The sequence below is a fragment of the Punica granatum genome, chromosome 2 (assembly GCF_007655135.1).
Source record: "Punica granatum isolate Tunisia-2019 chromosome 2, ASM765513v2, whole genome shotgun sequence".
Taxonomy (NCBI): Eukaryota; Viridiplantae; Streptophyta; class Magnoliopsida; order Myrtales; family Lythraceae; genus Punica; species Punica granatum.
In genome coordinates, this window is record NC_045128.1 from 32,973,531 (window position 1) to 32,994,243 (window position 20,713).

At 43.1% G+C, this 20,713-nt stretch overlaps 4 protein-coding genes and 1 long non-coding RNA gene across 6 annotated transcripts; 1 reads left to right on the forward strand and 4 right to left on the reverse strand.

The window, feature by feature from the left end:
• Positions 1-838: 838 nt before the first annotated feature.
• On the reverse strand, positions 839-4,271 carry LOC116194559 (probable methyltransferase PMT23). Its single transcript, XM_031523409.1, has 8 exons — positions 3,571-4,271; positions 3,175-3,324; positions 2,813-3,083; positions 2,522-2,632; positions 2,242-2,413; positions 1,911-2,150; positions 1,397-1,591; positions 839-1,306 (listed from the first exon to the last, which is right to left on the reverse strand). The coding sequence occupies exons 1-8, from the start codon at positions 4,186-4,188 to the stop codon at positions 1,102-1,104; spliced, it is 1,962 nt and encodes a 653-aa protein (XP_031379269.1). The 5' UTR covers positions 4,189-4,271; the 3' UTR covers positions 839-1,101.
• Positions 4,272-4,661: 390 nt separating this feature from the next.
• Positions 4,662-7,910, reverse strand: LOC116194560 (probable methyltransferase PMT23). The gene is made up of 8 exons (XM_031523410.1): positions 7,310-7,910; positions 6,924-7,073; positions 6,552-6,822; positions 6,346-6,456; positions 6,071-6,242; positions 5,745-5,984; positions 5,226-5,420; positions 4,662-5,138 (listed from the first exon to the last, which is right to left on the reverse strand). The coding sequence occupies exons 1-8, from the start codon at positions 7,841-7,843 to the stop codon at positions 4,934-4,936; spliced, it is 1,878 nt and encodes a 625-aa protein (XP_031379270.1). The 5' UTR covers positions 7,844-7,910; the 3' UTR covers positions 4,662-4,933.
• A 698-nt stretch (positions 7,911-8,608) lies between these two features.
• On the reverse strand, positions 8,609-11,546 carry LOC116194561 (eukaryotic translation initiation factor 2 subunit alpha homolog). The gene is made up of 7 exons (XM_031523411.1): positions 11,058-11,546; positions 10,308-10,364; positions 10,137-10,223; positions 9,911-10,057; positions 9,672-9,776; positions 9,094-9,192; positions 8,609-8,959 (listed from the first exon to the last, which is right to left on the reverse strand). The coding sequence occupies exons 1-7, from the start codon at positions 11,439-11,441 to the stop codon at positions 8,804-8,806; spliced, it is 1,035 nt and encodes a 344-aa protein (XP_031379271.1). The 5' UTR covers positions 11,442-11,546; the 3' UTR covers positions 8,609-8,803.
• A 1,074-nt stretch (positions 11,547-12,620) lies between these two features.
• Positions 12,621-15,295, forward strand: LOC116194740. Its single transcript, XR_004154513.1, has 7 exons — positions 12,621-12,743; positions 12,913-13,331; positions 13,858-14,394; positions 14,481-14,552; positions 14,631-14,737; positions 14,860-14,953; positions 15,031-15,295. It is a non-coding gene; the product is annotated as an uncharacterized LOC116194740 (long non-coding RNA).
• Positions 15,296-15,481: 186 nt separating this feature from the next.
• Positions 15,482-20,248, reverse strand: LOC116194733 (multiple inositol polyphosphate phosphatase 1). Of its 2 annotated transcripts, none has more exons than XM_031523621.1 (11): positions 20,065-20,248; positions 19,394-19,481; positions 18,793-19,086; positions 18,340-18,498; positions 17,847-17,987; positions 17,646-17,702; positions 17,073-17,211; positions 16,679-16,783; positions 16,336-16,526; positions 16,180-16,221; positions 15,482-16,100 (listed from the first exon to the last, which is right to left on the reverse strand). In XM_031523621.1, exons 1-11 carry the CDS (start codon positions 20,244-20,246, stop codon positions 15,936-15,938), a joined length of 1,563 nt encoding a protein of 520 aa, XP_031379481.1. In that variant the 5' UTR covers positions 20,247-20,248; the 3' UTR covers positions 15,482-15,935. The 2 variants fall into 2 exon arrangements, with proteins under 2 accessions (XP_031379481.1, XP_031379483.1); XM_031523623.1 differs by lacking the exon at positions 20,065-20,248 and adding an exon at positions 19,918-20,034.
• Between the last annotated feature and the right edge of the window lie 465 nt (positions 20,249-20,713).

Genomic DNA, 20,713 nt, shown 5'->3' on the forward strand with positions numbered 1-20,713 from the left:
AGAGATTGGTTGAATTAAAACTAGAGGAACCCGCCGGTCGTCTCTACCATTTTGTCCGAAGGACGGACGATAGATCACTTCTAGCAGACGACATGGTTTTCACTTTTCTTTTGTGTGATAATTTTTCTTTTTTGATGAACTGGAATCGGCTGATCATCGATGTAACATGATGGTAATTCTTTTATATTACAAGATAAGCATGTTGTTTCCGGATTTCGATCAAGGCAGAAAGGCAATTTCCGATTTTTCGAGAAAATTGGAGATTTTTTTTTCCCTCCACTTAAACCCTTGGGGTTCTTTCGGCATTCCTCTATATCGAGGACTTCATGCAGAGGAAGAATTAGTAAATACATGAAGAACTCATGAATTTAATGAAATTAACGAAATTAAAATTCTATTTACTAAGAGATAAATACATCACGAGTACATGTAAATGTAAATAAAATTCAAACCGAAGAGTTTCGAGGATGGCCTACACTGGACAGAATGACCACGTCAATGTAGTTCAGACTCAAGGATCTCCGACTTGGGAGCGTTCGAACCGTCGAGGATGGCATGAACCAATACCGCGTTGGGACGTTGGGATGAATGGTGGCGGGATCGAACTCGAACTTCCTAGATGATTCAAATATGTGAGAGGCTCTTCTATTTATAGAAGAAGTTTGAACTCATTTATAAGTGATTCAATCGGGGTTGACATGTGTCCCAGAATGAATATTTAATTTTATACCGGTAACACGTATGTACGTTCCGATTATACCTCTAATTTTGTAAAAGGATTCGGTAAGACTAGCAAACGCGTCTTTTCCAAATTGAAACACTCAAGAACAGAATGAAATGACAAAAAAGTGAAATGAGCATTTGTAAATCGTAATAGCTACATTGAGCGTTAGTTTGACTATTTGTCATGTTTCAACTCCAATAAATTCGAGGAATACTCTTCTCTTTTTCACCGTTTACCGGTTCATACACGAAAGAATACGGGGCATAAAGAACTCCATCGCTCGCCGTATTTGGTACGGAGAGGTAAGGAAATGGAAAATGGTTGTTCCATTCCATCCCCTTTCCCTTTTTATCAATACGTCCAGCAGAAACCATCATTCACCGGTCGACGTTTCCACCTTCCGGTCGCCAAAACCCTTTTACGCCGACCAGAAACTGTTCCTGATGAATGCTCACTCTCCAGTAAAGTGAAAGTAAGATCGGCCTCAGCTTCTCAAACGTATCGCCTGTGTCTTGCACCAGAAGATATCCGCCCGGTCTCAGTATCCGATCAATCTCCGCGACTACTTCTACAATGTCGCACCTATTCAAAAAGGAAAGAAAATTAAATTTTACTTTCAAGTTTCGGTTGGGAAGCGAACATTCTGTCAAAGAAGTAAAGGATTAGTCATACCTTTGCGTAAGATTTTTGAACAGAAAACTCGAATGGAGCAGATCAAATGTTCGCGGATAGGTGTTGAAGGACTCGCACCAGTCATGATAGACTCCAATCAATCCTCTGTCGTATATAATCGACAGAGTGTCTTGCATATCGTTCGGGACAACGTTCATTACCCATATTGGCATATCAATAAGGGCCGCCGCAAATCTGTGACAGAAAAACACAAATACAAGCTTGAAATTTGCCCCTAGTTCCTTCGACTGCAGAAAGAAAGATCTCACGAAATTTTCCAAAAGTTACGGACAGATTTTCATCTTTCAAAGGATAAAGCATCTCCTTGAAGGACAAGTATTTAGCAGTTTGACGAAAAGGAAACAGAAAAGCCGGATGATGCTTCAGAACCGAACAGACCCTCAATATCGATCAACCACATATAAATCACAGCATGACTACGGATAAGAGAAGAATTAATGCATGATCCCACGAGTTAACTGATGGCGAAAAAGCCGATAGTTTCTGCTCTTACCCTCCGTAACCAGCATTCATGTCCATCACATTTCTCAAGCTTGTCCAGTTAATCCCAATGCCCTCCGAGTATACATCAGATATAAGTGCAGACCAATGTTTTGTGTCCTCTTGAAACGTCTTCCTGGTCTCTGATTCAGCCGAAAGGCTAATAGGTCTACTCTTGAGCCTCTCCGGCCATGGAGCTGGCCACGAGGTATCAGCCGGAAGCCTTGAGATACATTCACTTAGAGGCGCATACCTGCATGTAAACGATGAGAAATATTTGTTAGTTTTTTTTCCGCCATTGAAGCAAAACTTGTGATGGAATGGTAAATTATGGCAGAAAGTACCATGAACTGTTAGGTTGCCCCTGATTCTTACAGAGAGGTGGCTCACTCCTTTGTTGGGTTTCGAGGCAGGAAGAGGATGTGGTTTTCTGATATATAACGAGCCCGAACCAAGAGGAGCCGCCCGTCCTAGCCACAACTTTCCAGCACATGGACTTCGCTAATGCGGCCGTTGCTGCAAGAAACAAGTACCAAAAACACGAATTGTAACAACATAAAATATTTTTAAACTTACTATTGATTTCTATAGCTATATGAAATGGAGAAATTTTAGGTCATGAACCATTCCAAATGCTCCGATGCCTCTCATCCTTCCTATACACCGGTGTGGCGGACCAGATAAAGTACCCTCCGGGCCTGAGAATTCTATTGAGCTCCAACAAAGGCTTCCCACCTGCAATAATATTCATAAAGATCATCAGAGCATTCCCACCGAAGCTTGGATTTGGACCCTCCACGATTGGCATTGAACAAACATAGGGTCTTGTTAAAAAGGCTGAACACTAAAGCTTAAAGTATTGAAACATTGGATCATATAGTTTGGACATAGAAAAGGAAAAAATGAGAATTGTACCATCTGCATCCCAACGAACCCTGCACCTCGCACAGTGTAACATATCAAAAGCGTTATCGGGAAATGTCAATTTCGTGGTCCCGATAACCGCAAGGGTAGCAGGAATCCCTCTTTCTAGAGCAAACTGAATCTGAGCTTCATGTTCGTCCTTTGGCGCAAAGGACATTGTAATAACATCCCTGTCAAGCAGAGCACCCCCGAAGCTCGCCACTCCACACCCTATGTCTAAGACCACTCTCACGTGCTTTCCCCATTTTACTTCCGGTAGAGCCTGCAAGTAAAACAGTACTTCCGCGATGAATAAAGCATCAGCGTGGTATGACATACCAAATATATGCTTGAATTGGTAAAATTTTGGGTACCTTCTCTATTAGTTCAATGTACTTGGTAACTCCGTGTTTGAACTGAGTTCCTCCTCCCGGAAAGACAAAATACTCCCCGTATTTTTGCACCCAATTCTGGTCCTTCTTGTACTCGACGAGCTTCGGATGAGGAACATTATTGTACCAGATCTGCAATAAAAGAGGCGAAGATTATCTCACTCGCCGAAAGCATTTCTCAGATAGTATCTCCTATGAGAAAGGAATCGAGGCGAAGTTTTCGAAAAGGATCATCACTAAAAATCACGATGAGAATTGTAACCAGCTGAACCGATAGATCATCACTTTTAAATCCATGAAAGGAAAATGGAAAATGGATGCTTAAGCATCAGATGATCGTACAACTCAATCTTACCAAAGGTCTGTTACGAAGCTCACCATATCCCTGCTCTTAGGCCACCGAACGGGAACCTTGTATCCCGTCGGGATGGGGACCAGGCAGCGTGGGTTCTGGCTGGGGCAATGCCGCTCCCTGTGCTCCATGTGCTGCCTGCTCTTGAGTGCCTTGATGGCCTTAAGGTTGTCCAGGCAGGGGATGTAGTCCACTGCGGATGGGCCCTGACATAGGGACCACTTGAACCTCTCCGCTTCGGCCTTACCAAGATCCGTATCATCTGATGGAGCGGGTGATGAGGAGTTGGGGGCACCGGCACTGTTTCGGGGTGGCGGGCCCAAGTCCAGTGAAGGAGCTGTTGGAGGATGTGGTGGTGGGGAAGCAGAGGAGGAGGAGGAGGTGGTGGCACTGGCACTGTCTAGGGGTGGCAGGCTCGAGACCAATGGAGGAGGCGGCGGTGAGGAAGCAGAGGAGGAGGAGGAGGAGATACGGAGATCAGAGGAGGAGAAGAGGAGGGGGCGGGGGAAGAGGGAGCTGCCGCCGGTGGAAGAGAAGGAGAGGAGGAGGGTGAGGAAGATAAGGAGGAGCGTGGCGGCGAGGAGGATGAACGGGTACTTCCTCTCTTTGAGGACGGCTTGCACCGTCGACGATGGGATTGCCATTGTTGTTCTTTGTTGAGCCTCTGCTCTCAATAATGATAGATCTATCGAGAGAGAAGAAAGTGAAAGTTTTTCGCACAAAGAGAGTCAAGATCCTCTTTTTTATGGCGGACGCAGTAAAATTTGACCTGACAGGAATTCAAAATGTCGTTATCAATGCCATGCTGTGTCTTTCTTTTCCGGCAGCAGAACACGGATTGTTCTGTTTACAGCATCGCTACCATGGGATCGAATAAGCTTGGACCGTTACTGCAGCCTCAAGGAAATGGCAGAGGAACACGGTCCATCTGCGGAGCCAGGCGCAAAGGTATTATTACAGCACTAATCTGCCCGCAAGAAGACTCGAATGCTTCCTTTTGGAGATGAAGATGGAGATATTCGCGAACTTTCAAATTGGACTACCACCTCAGTCGTTGAAACTGTTACAAATCATCAGAAAGGGGTCCTGTAGTAGTACAAACTCGTGACACGGCAAATGGCGAAACTCAACAGTTGATATCATTCCGTCGATCCCTCGTAGTATAAGTCACTAATATGTCATGTCGAACATCAAAATTCAAGGCATTGCAGCTATATGTTCTTTACAGGACCGAACACAAAAGTATACAAGCAACTCTATTTGCTAGCAAGGGAATGGAAAATGGCATCGTCCAGTTCTGACTGGTTGTTCCATTGCATTGCCTTCCCTTTTTGTTATACCAAAAGTGGCCTGTATAATCGTACAGGGGAAAACTAGGGGTCTTCAATTTCACCGACTAACAGTTCCACCTTCCGGACGCCAAAAGCCTTTGATGCCGATGAGAAACTGTTCTTGATGAATTGTCACTCTCCAGAAATGCGAAAGCAAGATCGGCCTAAGCTTCTTAATTGTATCGCCTGTGTCTTGCACCAGAAGGTACCCGCCCGGTCTCAGTATCCGATCTATCTCCACAATTACTTCTACAATGTCGCACCTGAGGGAATATGAATCGAGATATTGATTTTCAGTAGGAAAACAATCATTGATTGAAGAAGTTAGTGACAATAAAAACCAAACGTACCTTTGCGACAGATTTTTGAAGAGAAAACTCGAATGAAGCAGATCGAATGTTCGAGGGTAGGTGTTGAAAGACTCGCACCAATCGTGATAGACTCCTATCAACCCTCTGTCATATATTACGGACAGAGTGTCTTGCATCTCTATCGGGACCACGTTCATTACCCATATCGGCATATCAATGAGTGCCACTGCAAATCTGTCAGAAGAAACATGCCATAGGAGCTTGGAAGTCAATTAAATTTCCTTCAATCATAATAAGAAAGTCCAGTTTGTTCATCAACAAAAAATTAGGGACCGATTTTCATCTTTAAAATGAAAACACGTCTATTCAAAGGCACTTGCTATTTTAGTATTTGCCATCTTCCAGGAAAAGGAAAATATAAGAGTGGGACAGTTCTTCAGAACCGAGCAGACCCTCGACAGTGTAAAATTTCACAGCATGGGCACGGATAAGAGAGCAATTAATGCATAATTCAATGAGGCACCTGATAGTGAATAACACGAAAGTTTCTGTTCTTACCCTCCATAACCAGCATTCATGTCCATCACATTTCTCACGTTCGTCCAATTTATACCTATGCCCTCCGAGTACACGTCTGATATGAGGGAGGACCAATGCTTAGTGTCCTCTCGAAACAATTGCTCGGCCTCAAATCCACTTGACAGGCTGAGAGGCCTACTCTTGAGCCTATCCGGCCATGGAGTCGGCCACTTCGTATCAACTGGAAGCCTTGAGATACAACCACTCAGAGGCACATACCTATCCATAGACAAAAGTGGAAAATTCTTTACGTTGAGTTGTGAATAATTGAGCCGAAGTGAAGGCAACTTGCAGTATAAAAGTACCATGAATTGTTAGGTTGGCCTTGGTTTTCACAAAGAGGCGGGTTTCTCTCTTGGCGGGTTTCATAGCAGGAATATGACACGGGCTTCTGATATATGACGAGCCCGACCCCAGAAGAATCAACCGCCATAGCCACCACTTCCCAGCACATAGACTTGGTTAATGCAACCATTGCTGCAAAAATATGACAGTCAGAACGGCTGATTACACTAATAACAGCAATGAATTTTCTAAATTATTATTGCCAAATTAAAGAGGGGAATTTTGGGTCACGGACAATTCCAGACACTCTGGTGCTTCTCATCGTTCATATAAACCGGTGTAGCAGACCAAATGAAGAACCCTCCGGGCCTCATAATCCTGTTGAGCTCCAACAAGGGCTTCCCACCTATACATTTTCCCGGAGACTGTCACAGTAAATCCTTCAAAACTTACTGAAAAGTCTTACGAGGAAAAACACAAACAAAAAGATCGAGAATTTACCGCTTGCATCCCAATGGACCCTGCATCTCGCACAGTGAATCAGGTCAAATGCGTTATCAGGGAAAACCAGTTTCTGGGTCCCAATAACTGAGAGAGTAGCAGGGATCCCTCGCTCCAGAGCAAACTGAATCTGAGCTTCGTGTTCATCCTTTGGCGCGAAGGACATCGTGATAACATCCCTATCGAGCAGAGCACCCCCAAAGCTCGCAACCCCACAGCCGACATCTAAAACCACTCTGACATGCTTTCCCCATTCTATGACTGGTAGAGTCTGTCAGTAGAACAGTTCAGTGACAAGATCGATATAGCATGCCAAATTGCCAATGCCATAATGTACCAACAACACTTGCCAATGGTAAATATGGTGCATACCTTCTCTATTAGCTCGATGTACTTGGAAACTCCGTATTTGAACTGTGTTCCTCCTCCAGGAAAGACTAAATAATCGCCCTTTTTTTGCACCCAATTCTGATCCTTCTTGTACTCCACGAGCTTCGGGTGAGGAACATTATCGTACCATATCTGCAAAAGAGATCAAAAAAGGATTTAACCTCAGATGCTGGCATTCCCACATGATATCTCAAATAGTAAATGGATCGTATCCGTATAGTTTCGGAGAGGATCATCAAAAGCTAATGGCAAAGAGTGTCATTTGCGAACCGACAAATCCATGAAAGGGAAAATGGGGAGCTGGTTATTCAAGAAATAATGATTGAATGAATGACTCAATCTTACCAAAGATCTGTAACGAAGCTCACCATGTCCCTGCTCTTAGGCCATGGAACCGGAACCCTGTAACCAGTCGGGAACGGGACCAGGCAGCGGGGGGCCGGGCTGGGGCAGTGCCGCTCCCTGTGTTCCATGTGCCGCTTGCTCTTGAGCGCCTTGATGGCCTGGTAGTTGTCGAGGCAGGGGATGTAGTCCACCGCGACCGGGCCCTTACAAAGGCTCCACTTGAACCTCGCGGCCTCGGCCCGAACGAGATCCCGGTCATCATCGGAAGGAGGAGGAGATGCGGCGTTATTGTTTCCGGGAGGCTGGGGAGGGGACCCGAATGAAGAGGCTACAAGGGGCTGAGGCGGGGAGGAGGAGGAGGTGGAGATGTGGAGATCTTCGGAGGAGGAGAAGAGTTGGGGGCGGGAGTAGAGACCAAGGGGGCTGGCGAGGCCGGAGAGGGAGAGGAATAGGGTGAGGAAGATGAAGAGGAGGGTGGCGGAGAGGAGGATGAAGGGGTACTTCCTCTCCTTGATGAGGGATTGCACTGATGATGAAGATGACGACGGGACCGCCATTTTTGGTGCTTGGCGTTGAGCTTCCCTTGTCCAATGGGATCGAACGATAGATCGATCGTGGATCAAGGAAGGCAAAAGAAGAAGTTGGAATTTTTTATTTTTTATTTTTTATTTTTTTGGGGGGCGTAGATCCTGGTTTCAGTTGTGGGGCCCGCCAGGCGGTAATTTTGACCCGGGAGAGCACGAGCGCCTTTGAAATGTCGTTATCTACCGCTTACTTTACGAGAAGGAGGAAGTGCAGAAAGACTAAAATGACCTTGGCTCTTGTCGGTGAGGCGGGGGCATAAAGGTCAAAAGAGTACCCACCTCGATCTTTTTTCTTTTTTTTTTTTTTTGGGGCTGAATTAAATTTGGTAATGGGGAAGGGAGAACGGCTTGGTAGTTGGGAGCTGACAACATTTATTAGTACTTTCAATGCTCGACAAGAGAGAAAACAAGGAAGTGTCTCCCCACTTGCACTTTTCTTCTATTTTTCGGTGACACTCTTTGACTCTACTTGCCGAAACTAATTCCGATTCGGACATCGGCATTATCTTGACCATATCCGTAAGGTACTTCCAGTATCCTGCACTATTTTTAAAATGTGGCATGTGATAATGCCGTTTTGACCATCTATGAATTATAAAATCACGGATTCCCTTGCAGTACAAGCAATACTCGCTTCCAATTCAAGAAGGCATCGCAATATCGACCAGGGATCTCTCTCCTATCAAACTATATCCATCATGGTCATAACCAATCTCTATGTTCATAAAGGTACCAATGAAACGGAAGTTCACGAGAATGATAAATGATCAACAACTTGTATTGTAGTATCTCAAGCTGGTTTTTATACCAAACCGCAGAGGACACTCGTCTCGGTATAATTGGAAAAAAACAAAATTACAAGAAGCTAAGGATGGATGTCAGGGAAAAATTCAGTGAAAATGTAGACCTATAGGGCTAAACCACTCCCCAACTTTACTCCGTGATTCCATGGCCGGAATTGTCCAGATCAACATCGCCCATACCTGTATCTTCCTCCTCCTCGCTGTCTTCGTCCCCGCTGACCTCCTCGTTGTCCTGTCGGAGCTTCGCCATGTGCTCAGCGAGCAACTTATCATCCCGTTCACTCACCTACACCAAATAAATCAGAAAACCACGAAAAAAAAATTCAAAACTTTGATGCTTGTAGAATAACAAAATTATCTCGGAAACAATCTAGCTGAGCAGAAGTCAAAGATTGACAAGTGAATAACAGAGGTACTGACCGCTCTAGGAGCCTCCTTCACCACGAGCTTCCCCTTGTGTTCTTCTATGGCTTCACTACAGGCTGTAATCGCTTTGCTTAAAACTGCTAACCCTTGCTCCTGTCCAATAGAAGGGGGGAAATTGATGATGCAACAGCCAAAAAGAGCGCAAGAATCGTGCTAAGTTGCACAAGTTCCATAAACATCTAACATAGAGAACTGCCATTAAAATCAATTTATTCAGGAACAGGCGTTTGAAAGTGAGAGAAGTAAAACAAGGAGAGAAGTCAAGTTCATGAAAGCTTTGACGAAGTTGGTTTAATAGAACCACCATTGCATATATGATGCTTGGACAAAAACCGTGTATCAATTCAACATAGAACCATCTAAAAATTCAACTTAGAGGGCAATACTTGTCTGCAAGGGGGATAACATATTGATATATATGGGGATTGGTCAAGCATCACAAAGGAAATGACTTAATGCTATCACAGAGAAATAGCATAATGAGCATGATTTGAGTTCTATGTAAACAGTGTCTAGGGACAGGACGAAATATAATAGAGACAGAGGGTAATTATGTGAGGAAATGCGTTGACCTTATCAAGAGTTTGAGTAGTTAGGACATATAGTGGAGGCGCAACCAATTTAATTTTCACAGGACAGTCATCATTTCCAGCAGCTTCAGCTTTCCTCATGGCTTCCTGCAAGTAACAATACCAAAACGAATAAGGCGAAATTGAATTGCCAAATGAAAATGCACAAACTAAATGACTGCCATCTTAGAGAAAGAATCTGTTAAGAAAGCAAATTATCCAGTTATAATCGTAAGAAGGACCTTGATGTGGAGAACGCCATCAAACTGGAAACACTTCATTTCAATGTCAGCCCTGATCTTCAATGGTTGTGGTGTCATCCTTCGCCGTATATTCTTCACTAATGCATCTTTGACTTCCTCCGACACAGCTGGTACAACTTTTGTTACCTAATAGATGAACAGCAAAAACTACAGTAAGCAATCACTCAAAAATGAGATCTGGCAAAGCACGTGTGAGGAAATTAACCTCTTGTCCATCAGGGCCAATTTCTTGAACTTCACGAGTGAGAGCATTCAAAACTGAATCAGGATCGGTCACAATGATCTTAAAGGCCTGCACAGAGCAATAGTATTTTATATCAGTCTCGTATTATATACCGCAAGCTACAAGCATCCCCTGGTATGACCCAGTTCTCACCTCAAATGCATGACCATACTTCCGATACAAGGGCCACCCAATATTGATGTACAATTCCTGCAACAATATCCCAATTCTGCTTAGGCAACACAATTGTAAATTAGAACCTGAACACCACATAACCAGAGCAGTAACATTCAACACACAATTAAAGTTGGTAAAATTCAATCGGCGGAACGTCAGCCAATAAAAGATTTCCTTGGTAAAGTAGCTCCCGGTGGATAGGATAAGAGCAAATGAAGCCCACGCAAAAACAGAAATCAAATCTCCTATAAACAGGTATGTCAATCTTGAAAGACCGCTGATCCATATGAAAGATAGAAGCAATCTCCACTCTTGAGGCCCGATACTGAGCATCTCCTGACCACGAAAAGGTTTCGATTATAACTATGAATGTCTAACTTGAATATTCACCACCATCATCAACCACGACTGCAGAAACACACGGTAGAGCCATAAGTATCTCTGCTTCAAACATCTCAAAGTCCCCCGTATCCAAGGCTCGAATAAAATTTTACCTCACCGCACAACCAAATTATACCAAACAAGCAACAAATGACCTTAAATTATAGTTCCTCGGAACACATAAAATCCCGACAAAATGTTTCCTAATCATCTACCAGGCACTCTATAGTCCCAGCATCCAACACCAGGCGTACTTTTTGCAGTGGGCGATTCATTATCAATACACCAAACGATGCTATATTGAATCCCAAAATCCTGACACCAGTAGATAGGAATCAAACAGACCTCGAGATCGATTCCGAGAGTCTCGGCAACGTGGCGCATGATGGAGTGCACGAGCTTGCTCTTGTTGTACCTCTCCTCGCAGGCCTGAATATCCTCCTCCGACACCCTGCGCTTGCTGAGATCGATGTACCCCTTCTCCTTGTCGACCCTCAGCACCATCACGGGCTCGATGCGGCCGACCTTGATGAGGCTGCTGACGGACCGGATCCGGCGGCGGGAGAGCTCGGAGAACAGGATCATACCCTCGATGTTGTTGTACTCGAGGAGGGAGACGTAGGCGCCCATGTCGGCAATGTTTTTGACCTGTATCATGACGGCCATATCCACCTCCGGGTACTTCGCTTCGTACATGCGGCACTCGAGGTTTGGAGAGTGAGACGCCATGGTGACGGAGCTTTTCCTCTTCTCGGGGAAGGAACGGTGTCTCCGATGGCAGGGGCTAGGGTTTTGAACAGAGGTTTCTAGGAGCGAGGGAAACGGAAGGGCAAACGCGATGGAGAATTTGTTCTCTGCTGATTTTGCCTCCTTTCTCTGAGTTTCCGACAAAGTGCAATGTGGTCCCTGAACTTACTATGGAAATAACATTTGGCCCCCTAAAGTAATTGAACTAGATATCCATTCCTTATATTTGATATTTAATCAGCTCGTGCTAGCAATGCTTGGCCCAACCCGCAGCCACCACAGCCTCTCACCAACTCACACTGGAGAACTGGTTGATGGTGGCTAATTAGCTCACTTTTGCGACCACTGGCAATAGCCATGGTGGAGCTGTTAGGGGAAGAGAGTCTTCGATATCAATATGGTAAGAATAAGCCACATGAGAGCCTTCGCATTGCCCAGATAAGGAAGCCTTCGTATGAATGTGACTCCTTCTCGATCCAACCCGTCATGAGATCTATCACTCGGAATCAACCGTGAATCAGAAGCCTCTCTCTCCCTTAGATCTCGCATTGTGGTAGTCGTGGCGACTAAGGCATTGCATCACTCTCCCGTTAAATATGTAATTCTTGTTCCAAAGACCAAACTTCCAGTGTGCTATAAGACTATTGCCACTTGCAAGGCCAACACTTTGAGCCATTTAAGTACAGAGAAAGATGATACATATAATCTTTAGAGACAAAAGAAGGTTGTCTTCTCTAATGTCTTTTACGTGCAACATATTGAAATCATACGATTAAGATTGATAAAGACAAGTAAATCATTATCATGAAATTAATATCGGCTCGATCAGAGATTACCCAGTTGATTTAAGTGGTTGTATCCAAGAATTCCTGGGGTCTACCCATACAAAATAAATATACTTCGACATTTGAAATGTTCCATGATCTTCGCGTGTCTTAAAAAGCTCTAACCATTACGTACAACTTATATTATCCCATGCCATATGATAATCGTACATACATCATCAATGTTGATAAGATCCATACATACATAGCATTCTAGTGTCTTCTCAGTTAAAATTCCCAAAGCTAAGCAAGAGAGCCAATAAAAAGCAACAAAAAGAGCAAAGCATTGGCCACCATAAAAGAAAGCACCAAACCATGAACTGCAACTAAAGCAAAGGCCAAAAACCAAAAAATGAAGCCTACAATTATATATACTCGGCATGATCATCGAGAGAAATCTGAATTCACACTGTCGGGACAAGAAGGATTAATCGATGTCACGATATATAGTTCTTCAGTCGTACGTACTCTCGTTTAATGCAATCTTAATTAGCAATCTTTTTTTTAAGCAAGTGATGAACATAGGACGATACTTTTGACTCTATTTTACATGCTTTCCACGCTTCTCTCTATCCCTTTCTTTGCATCCTTCCTTCTCCTTTAAGTCTCACTCCATGATCAATCCCCAGCACTGATCATCTCCACACAGAGAGTTCATATGGCAGCGGTGACTGTGACATCCTCCGGCACACGTGCTTTAGTCTTGGAACTGGCGGAGCTGATATAGTCTGCTGCAAGAACCGCCATCTCCCATCCGTGGAGCTGTGGGCAGTTGGCGAAGCACAAGGCATTAGTGGGGGAGCTCCTGATAAGGTTGGTGGCAACGGACCTGGCGAGGCTGCCGGAGACAAGGGTGGAGATGGGCAAGCTGGAGGATGCACTGAGGAGGGCGGCGGAGCTGGTGGTGAGTTACGGCGAGAAGAGCTACCTTTACATGGTGGCCATTGGGTGGGACGCCGTGTATCAGTTCCGGCAGCTACATGCAGATATTGACAGCTGCACGAAGGTCGTTGGTGCCAATCAGTTAGTGGAGGAGTTTCGAATGGAGGTATAGTAAATTTTGAAATCCAAGTAGCAGAGCTAAGCTACTTTAATGACCAAGAAAAAACAAATTCGAGAGAAAATGAATGACGTGACCAAAAAAATTCAATAATAGTGTTAAGTTTTATTTTTTGTTGTATGAACACTATGTCTGGTCCAAAATAAAATACACGAATGTATCATGTTCGGTTATATAATACAGCACAAGTTGGTTTCATTGGTTGTTTAATTAATAATCTATCGATCGATCTCTTCCCCCGAATCTTCCTAGTACTTGGCATGATTCAGATAGAAAGTGATGACCAATTAAAATCTATTTTATAAAGTTAATTAAAGGGTAAACTTCCAGTTCTTTCTGTTGTTACTTTAATGTTTAGCGAGATCAGAAGTTAGGCCGCACTTTTAATATGCTATATTATTAAAGAGTCAATAATTTATAAAATTAAAAAAAAAAGCTTGAGCACATTGGCTCCGTTTCATTTTTGGCACGTTTTTTACATACATTATTATTCTCGAAAATTTCGAATCCTCAGCACTTGAAGGAGGCATTGAAGGCGATCGAGGCAGATAACAGGGAGTACTCGCTCAATGATATGGCAATCCTCAAGCTCGACAGGACTAGAGAGGACGCCGATGCTGTGGAGAATGCGCTCTCCCGGGCTTACCCGGACCTGAGCCTCTGGGATGCTCTAGAGGCGGAAAGGTCCAAGCTGCAGATTGAGCACTCAAGGTCAGAGGATGCAGGGCGCCGCCGCCTTATCGAGCACCTAATTGGAGTCACGGATAGTGCAACCAATGATCGGCCGAGCAGGAAGGTCAAGAAGCTCTTGGTGAATGAGCTAGCATACGTTATATCAGGATAAGAGTTTAAGGGATTCAGTTTCAAATTAAGAATAAAAACCCGAGGCATGAAACATTTGAATTTCAGGTTTGGATTCTTTCTTTTTCTGTTAGGTATATAAGCAATGTGAATGCCATGAATGAGGGCATCAGCTGGAAGGTGGTGGAAGCTCACGGAGGAGATGAGTGGCAGGTGGATCTTTTCGACTGTTGCGCCGAGCCCTGCTTAAGTGAGTATATCAGATTAAATACACTTAAAACGAATAGCAACCATCAATCTCGACTAACGTATACACACACTGCCCATTTGCTGCAGGCTTAAAGGCATGCATTTATCCATGTGGCCTGTTCTCTTGAATAGCCAACGCAGTGTCAAGAGGAAAAATCTGTAAGTTCGAAGATCAACCATTCGATTAAGCATGCAGTGTACTATCCATCTGCTAATCTCATGTTTTTCGCATAACAGCACGAGAAGCTGCAGTCACTGGCCTGTTGGCCTACTCCCTCTTCTGCGGCTGCTGCCGTTACAGCTGCTGTGCGAGAAGGAAGCTCAGAAAGCTCTTCAACATAGAGGTACTAACCTAAAGTAGTAGTTGGGTAAATCATGATTACATACTGAGGTCGCGATTTCCAGGTCGATTGAGAAACACAGGAAGATGAGGAAGAATCTGAAGTGGCACTATCTCTCTTTGCAGGGAGGAGCTTGCGATGACTTCACAACCCACCTCATGTGCTTCTGCTGTGCTCTAGTTCAGGAGTGGCGAGAGCTCGAGCTCAGGGACTTCGAAGGTACTTAAGTCATTTAAACAAGAAGCCCCGGCTGCGGCATTTTCGACTTCTAATTCGAGATTCTCTCTTCTTTGCAGAATGCCAAAGCAGAAAAATGATTCCCCCGCCGTACCAATACATGAAGCCCTGAAATGAACTCTCCAAGTGATGTATCACCCCGAGCAGAACATCAGAGATACACGCATATATAAATATACTAGTGTACACGTGTGTGTGTAAAACTAGAAGTGCGTCTATGCATGTACAAAAGTAGAAGCGTGTGCATACATGTAAAGAGGGATTGGCCGGTATCAAGAGCTCGCCGTCCTTGCAGGGTAATCCACATTCCCTCTTTGTTCGAGCTGTAAAGGGCAAAGGACTGATACCGTGGAAAGTATTTGCCATCAGGTCTCAAACCATCGGTCATCCTACTGCATTTGCCAACATCACGATGATCGGCAAGAGTGGTGGAGTCGCAGGGGACCCAGTTCAATACTAAGAAATGCTTTATAGATTTAGCCCATAGAGCACTTTTTCAGCCAAACAAACAGAGGAACTCGTTTTCCTGTAATTCCATCGAACAGGCTGGAGCTTGTCTCCAACAGTAATTACAAAAACAGTAGAGCCAAAATTGGAATTAATTGATTAACGCTATAGATCATTCCAGTCATGGCATTTACATCCCTACAAAGCTGACCCAAAAATGGGGGAGTACAAATTAAATTTCCTCACCAAACTAGCGAAATCTGCTCTCTCGACAGTTTAGCACTTGATTATGGAACCTGACTGCACAGCAGCGAAAGAATATGACCAATCCAAACATGAGAGACAACCAGAAAAATTCCAGCTGCAAAATCCCTCGGTGCTCAGTAAGCCACAAATCTTTTCCTGAACTCGGTACAAGCTGCAGCTATAAGTCAAGTGAAGTGAAAGTTACAACAGTAGCACCTGCAACCTGAGAGAATGAAACCTTTTCTTTCCCTCATTGAAATCAGTTAGCAAACTATAGCTCAACTTTGTCGGACTTCGTATCATCACCCCAGATCAGCCAACGGAAAAATGCTGATAACTTAGCATAACCACTTACAGGCCTATGCTCTACTGCCTCGGGCTTCACATTGCAGATCACATGATAATCATGCTTCAAATGTGGAGCTGCTATCTTGTCCTGAAAAGGAAAGAGAAGAAACTCAATTAAGATGTTCCCTCTTTGAGAGAAAAACCACAATGGTAGTAAGAATCTGTACCTTAAAAACTTCAAATGGACAAAAATCAGCACCGCCGCAACCCTGGTAACAGACAGTATAAATGACAAAGGTAGGGAGAAAAGAAAAAGAAAAGCAACAGCTGGACAGCTCGAAATAACATTTTCAACAAGGTTAATCTAGTTATTTATTTCTTACTGGCATAGGAATGGGATGTTCATTATGCAGGACTTGCACAAAGTAGGGGCTTGAAGTATTTGAAGGACAATTATATAGAACCAGCATGTTGTTCCCACCAAAAGGTGCCACTGTGCTGCCCCTCCAGTTTCTCGTTTGAGGAGGCTTCAGAGGAAGGTCCAAGGGTTGTTCCCTCTGTATTTGCAGGAACTCTGGAAAAATAACCAGAGGAAGAAACCATCAAAATGCGCATGCAAGGGTTTAAAAGAGTAACCCCTTATCCTTATAAAACCTAGAGACATGAAGAAAATTCAACATGTTGATTGTGATAAAAGTAGATCTTTGAAGGCTGTAAAGTGCTCACCAGATCCTTCAAGAAAGAGACCAAGAAGGCATGAAAATGGAACTACAGTTTCTGCATGAGCAAATCGAAGCCTTGCCTTCTCATAACTCCCAGGAGGAAATTTCTCTAAAATAAAATAAAATAATTAGAAAAAATTAGCAATTTAATTAAGAGAGATTAAATTATGTTACTAAACAGAATATGCCTCAACGACATAATAGCTCTCCCTAGAATGATGTGCCTTGGTCAGGAATTCCAATTTTATTACCGTACCATGACGAACAAAGATAATTCTACTTTCCCACCCAGCCACCCTAGGTTAAGGTAAGGAGTGGTAACAAAGTAACAAGAACTGGAATGAGATAGTAAGTGAAGACATGCTAATTTAAGATGCGACTTGTGATGCTAAAATCACCTTCTCTAGCCTTAATAGCTTCCTCCATTGACTCCAGAACATCTTTCAGCAGTGGCACTCCCATTCTATAGTTCAGTGAGTTACCATACCCCTTCAAAATGAACACTTCTAGGTCGTCTGTCCACTCCAATGAAGCAACCTCCATAAGTTGAAAAAGTATTTGTAAGTTTTAAGCTAAAAATATAATTTAAATTGAGGTGAAGGGCATACTGTCCACTTGGAAAGTTGAATGGGTACGTGAAGCGTTTTTGGAACACAATTTCTTAAACAGCCAGAATAAGGGCCCAAATCATTTATCATATGCAATTGCATGACTAAATAGTTGCTCAGCATGAGTCTACATGCATACTTTGTTACACAAGATTATCACAAAGTTGGAAAAGATAGTTTTAAACACAACTTCGTATCATGAATAAGAATACAATTACTTATTAATTAAGAAAACTAAAAAATGAAAAAGGTATTATGAATATGCTTAGAAGTTAATAAGTTGGCAATTGAATGAAACTTGTATCCATGAATTTATTGATTGTAATACAAACAAAATAGGCAACAATCATAAAGCTCCTGTACCTCATCAGGGCTGAAAAGGCCACACGCTTGATCGGTTATGTCCAACAAGGATGCTTCCTGCAAATGCGAAAAAAAGATATAAGAGAACTTGTGATTAATATCAGTTACGCTGGACAGCCTCTAAAGATCACACCGGTATTCATGAAAAGATGATCACCCCAAGACCTAATCCTCAAAAGAGACAGGAATAGGATTTATCACCTGCTTGCAAAGAAACCAGAGAGAAGCAGTGTCCTGCCTTGTAAATTTCAGTCCATAGCGGCTCACCAAGGAGGCAGTTATTTCATCCAGAATTGGTTCTTTCAGTTTATCAACACCGGGCTCTTGCTTTTTCCTGAAGTCCTGCACATAAACCAAAACTAATCAAAATTAGAAAGAATCCAGAACTATCAATATACTACGATGCCAAACATCAAAAACTCTGATATAAATGATGCATCTATCCTAAATCACTTCAGGCCTATCCCAATAGGCTTTGCCATTATAACCTAACTTTTATCAAAAGAAATGGCTAAATGATATAACTCCTCAGGGAAGTTTTCTTGCCAGCAGTCAGCAATAAGAACATTTTTCACATACTTCTCCCAGTAATAATATGCTTTTATCCGCAGTAATATGATAATAGAGCAATTTACCAAAATCCTGTTATTTATAACTTGATGAGACCTAAAAAAAAACAGAGAAAGAGATTTACCTTATAGTTTTCACAGCAATCATGAAACCTTAGCTTTATATCACTTGCACGACTTTCACTGGTGACAGCAAATGCACGGTGATTTCCTGGTCCAAGAGTCCCTTTTCCACTAAAGAGGCCCATTCCAAAAGCCACAGCACTAGATGATGCCCGAGGAACCTGTCTCAAGTCTTTCCCATAGTTAGAAGATTGTCTCATACAGAAAGAAAGTAAAATGTGAGCCACAAACAAGTAAGACAACTAGACAAAGTAACTGTAAGGGATAAGTTATGGGCAATATTGCAGCCCAAGTATGTCAGCAAAAATAGAACTACTCTTCATTATAGTAAGATGCCAACCTCTAGTTTCTTTCCACTAGGTAATAGAGGACGACAATAGTTTTGATGGCTTTAACATGTGATGGAAATAGCATGCTAAGTCTGATCTAGAAAACAAACATGATATACTGCTGACCTGTGTTGCCTTGAGCACATAAACATCAGGGTGGTATTCCTCATCGAACAAATCGGGAAATGTTCCTCGAACCCTAATTCCAAGATCATACAACTCATGTTCTCCCTTGGAAATTAACTCTCCCCCTTTCAACTTTCCTCTCCAAGGAGATTTCCATCCTCGCAACCAATCAGGGACTTGTTTAAGAGATAAATTCTGTTCTTCAGCATCTCTTATAAGTTCTCCTATATGAGCAGACAGATGGTCCAACTCTCTCATTCGTTTCTTAGTAGGAGATCGAGTTCCATGCCTCGCCTGATAATTACAAGGAAAAAATCAGAAAATTCTTTTAATTTCCTAGCAATGTCCAGTTATAAACATGGATTAGCAGCAGCACTGTTCTTAAACCAAAATAAATAAATAAATAGATAAAGCACGCGTCTCTCATTAATTAACTCGACAATCATGAGATTTGGATGACAAGAACAATGATTTCTCTGTAAGGAAAAATATCAATGACCACCGATGGCACCACATCTTTTTCGAGTAAAAAAGAATTTATATACTTTGATATGGGATATAACCAGATACTTTTACAGAAGCAAAAAGTCCAAAAGATTACCACTAGATTCAAATGTATGGCATCACACCCGTTTGGTATTTCAGACGGTACAAATCCATTGCTCGCCACATCTTTCACCACACCATATCTGCATCAACATATCCACCAACCATGTATATTTATTTTGAGTATGACACACAGAGAGTGACTGCGCCAGGTATAAAACATAACAGTGAAGTATGCTGTGTTACGATGGAGAAAAACAGAAATAACACGACTCTATCAGTCCATTACACTGCCGATATCCACAGTGAGAGGAAAATTATTTACATGGTGACTGATCGCCCCAAAGTCACATTTCTGACTACGCTTTGTTGGTTCCTATAAATACGAGCTTGTGCTCGGTCATAGATCAGAGAAAGGAAACAACGAATGCAGCAAACAACAAGGAACGTACATATCTGTACACACATAAACTAAGACGCTTCCGTAATTCAATTCCCCAAAATGAGAATTCATCCGACATTTCATTGAGAACGCAAGCTTTCAATTCAAATGAAGTTCTGCAGACAGAAATTACTAACTCAAGCAATCAATCAATCGAGACACTACGATCTTCTCTAGGCTCGATTCATCCTGAAGACAGCCAGAAGCATGAAAGTTTCTCTCCTGAGCTCAACCAGTTCCCTGGATCACAGCATACATAGAAATTTCAGTTTGAGATCAGAGACCTGGCGGCAGTGGAGAGATGCCTCCGCACATCGAAACCGGCTTCCTTAGCATCCGCGCGAAGTACAAACAAGGAAGAAAGTAAGAAGAGCCAATACACCGCCATCGCCATTGCGAACGCCAATACTCCTTCAACTCCAACCTGCAGGAAGCAAAATTCTGTAGAACCAGAATATACATACATGTAAGTAAAGTTGGAGAGGTTCTAATTCGGTGTTTCGCGGTCTATTAAGGTTCTGTGCAGATCCACCACGGTAGCCGTCGATTGATTACCACCAGGATCTGACTTGCCTGAGTCGAGATATAATTGGTGTGGGACCCGTAGGGTCGCCTTGTGTCGTGGAATCGTGACACGTGGCTTGTGATGGGACAGCAGCTGCTCGGGATTGTGGGCCCTTTTGGCTATTGGGCCATGGTACGGAAACTTGCATCCTTACCATCTACCAGCGCACAAATTTTGCCTTGTTCTGATGATAACCATAAATATTGAGGCTCGCGAAGGATTCAATTCACATTTGGGCCGATAATCAGAAATAAACTTTTCATGAACCGAGGGATATCTATCTGTTTTTATCGAAATTTTGGTACGTCGCGTTGCGAATGATCCGACACAAAGACACACACAAGCACCACCAGGCCATTTCGTGCAAC

Bases quoted from the DNA above. Each gene is read 5' to 3' on its own strand.
- LOC116194560 (XM_031523410.1), bottom strand. From the start codon at position 7,843: ATGGCGGTCCCGTCGTCATCTTCATCATCAGTGCAATCCCTCATCAAG. The intron at 7,074-7,309 runs GTGAGCTTCGTT...TCTCTTTTGCAG, and splicing joins GGCCTAAGAGCAGGGACATG to ATATGGTACGATAATGTTCC. The intron at 6,823-6,923 runs GTATGCACCATA...TTCTACTGACAG, and splicing joins ACATCGAGCTAATAGAGAAG to ACTCTACCAGTCATAGAATG.
- LOC116194561 (XM_031523411.1), bottom strand. From the start codon at position 11,441: ATGGCGTCTCACTCTCCAAACCTCGAGTGCCGCATGTACGAAGCGAAG. The intron at 9,777-9,910 runs GTCCTTCTTACG...TGTTACTTGCAG, and splicing joins ATGGCGTTCTCCACATCAAG to GAAGCCATGAGGAAAGCTGA. The intron at 9,193-9,671 runs GTCAACGCATTT...TCTATTGGACAG, and splicing joins CTACTCAAACTCTTGATAAG to GAGCAAGGGTTAGCAGTTTT.
- LOC116194559 (XM_031523409.1), bottom strand. From the start codon at position 4,188: ATGGCAATCCCATCGTCGACGGTGCAAGCCGTCCTCAAAGAGAGGAAG. The intron at 2,414-2,521 runs GTTCATGACCTA...TGTTTCTTGCAG, and splicing joins GCATCGGAGCATTTGGAATG to CAACGGCCGCATTAGCGAAG. The intron at 2,151-2,241 runs GTACTTTCTGCC...GTTTACATGCAG, and splicing joins GGGCAACCTAACAGTTCATG to GTATGCGCCTCTAAGTGAAT.
- LOC116194733 (XM_031523621.1), bottom strand. From the start codon at position 20,246: ATGTATGTATATTCTGGTTCTACAGAATTTTGCTTCCTGCAGGTTGGA. The intron at 16,527-16,678 runs GTGAGCACTTTA...TTATTTTTCCAG, and splicing joins TCTCTTTCTTGAAGGATCTG to AGTTCCTGCAAATACAGAGG. The intron at 16,222-16,335 runs GTAAGAAATAAA...GTCTGTTACCAG, and splicing joins AACATCCCATTCCTATGCCA to GGTTGCGGCGGTGCTGATTT.